General features: G+C 54.9%; 1 protein-coding gene across 1 annotated transcript in view; it reads left to right on the forward strand.

The window, feature by feature from the left end:
• Window positions 1–1387: 1387 nt before the first annotated feature.
• LOC104409668 (sodium-dependent serotonin transporter-like) overlaps window positions 1388–1600 on the forward strand; it is a gene marked incomplete at both ends in the record, with an annotated part of 3116 nt that continues 2903 nt past the window's right edge. Inside the window, 1 exon segment of the mRNA XM_010019602.1 lies at window positions 1388–1523. Within this exon segment, the coding sequence (XP_010017904.1) occupies window positions 1388–1523 (136 nt within the window).

Here is a 1600-nt window from a genome sequence, read left to right on the forward strand (position 1 = left end):
ATCTGCTACCAGAACGGAGGGGGAAAGGACACTGCAAAGGCTTCTTGTCTCCAAAGAAACCTGGTTTTCATCTTCCCAATGCTGAAAAACTCGTTGTTGTTTTCCTTTCTTTGTCTCCTCTCCGGACAGGGCGGTTTAGAGACCGACCCAACTCCTCCTGACCTCTGCCTCTTTTCTGGTTTGTGTCTTTCTTCATCCAAAATCCTCCTCCATTCACTCCTTCCCGGTGCTATCCACTCCTTCCTGGTGCCATTCACTCCTTCCTGGTGCCATTCACTCCTTCCCGGTGCCACTCACTCCTTCCTGGTGTTACCCACTCCTCAGAGGTGCGTTAGCAGCTCTAGGATCACAAAGAGCAAACTGCCGTGGTCCAAACTGCACAAAAGGATTAAGAATCCATAAATCCGGGCCGGGAGGTTTGTCCACTTTGTGATCTTGAGGCTTTGTGAATGCAACCCTTATTCTAACCTCCCCCCTGCCAGCATCCCACCTGCCTGCTGCAGATCCCGGCTGATCTGTGGAGCAGGGACACGCGGCCCGTGCTCAGGGGGTTCAACCTGTGAGTGAGCAACACAGAGTTGAGATACAAAAGCTTTAAGAAGGGGAAAACACCCCGAGTAAATGACAACGAAATAAGTTGCTGTGACTGGAGCAGAGCAGAACCCCCTGTGTGGAAATTAAAGAGGAGGAATTCCGGTTTTGTGCTGTTTGCAGAAGCACAGTGGAGTTAAATTGCCAAAGCCGGCACTCGGGAAGCATCCTCTGCTGCCTGGGAAATGAGGAGGAGATCATTAGTACCACACTCAAGGCTATGCTGGGGATCCCGGGCGCCCACGCTGAAACACAGTTATTTGGGATTTACTCCTGTGGGACCAGGAGCGAACTTGAGCTGCTCCATGTTGGTGGGTTCAGGAAGGAGGTTTCCTCACTGACACTGTGCATGGAGGAGAGTTCCCAGAGCAGCCCTTGGTCCGCATGGAGCGGGAATCCTCGAGGGACATCAACAGGAACGTGGCACCGCTGGGCCAGCAGCTCCACCGGGCAAAGGGGGTATGGGAGGGTCCTGGGGGTGCCCCACCAGCACATGGAGGGCTCTTGGGCAGAAAAGCCATTGGGGTTCAATTAACTAACCCCATAAGGGCTCTTCTGAGCGTGGAGAGGAGCTCCAGATCCAAAACATCCACGGGGTACAAGCATAGCCCCGGTCAAGAGGCTGGAGGACAAAGAGGATGAGGACAAAACCAGGGAGAGGTCAGAATTCAAACTGAAAGGCTTTAAACTGGGAAAGTGTAGATTGAGATGAGCTCTGAGGCAGAAGCTCTTCGCTGTGAGGGTGCTGAGGCGCTGGCACAGGTTGGTCTCCTCCACTCCGCTCCTCACCCCACAGGAGCCTTCCTCATCCCATACACGCTGATGGCTGTTTTCGGAGGGGTTCCCCTCTTCTACATGGAGCTGGCGCTGGGGCAGTTCCACAGGATGGGCGCCATCCCCATCTGGAAGCGCATCTGCCCCATCTTTAAAGGTAAGAGACCCAAGGCCATGGCCACGCACTCGGGCTGGACACCGAGAGGGCCGGACCCGCACCGGCTCCTGAGCCTGC

The sequence above is a fragment of the Nestor notabilis genome, unplaced genomic scaffold, assembly GCF_000696875.1.
Source record: "Nestor notabilis isolate BGI_N333 unplaced genomic scaffold, ASM69687v1 scaffold17508, whole genome shotgun sequence".
In the NCBI taxonomy this organism is placed as follows: domain Eukaryota; kingdom Metazoa; phylum Chordata; class Aves; order Psittaciformes; family Psittacidae; genus Nestor; species Nestor notabilis.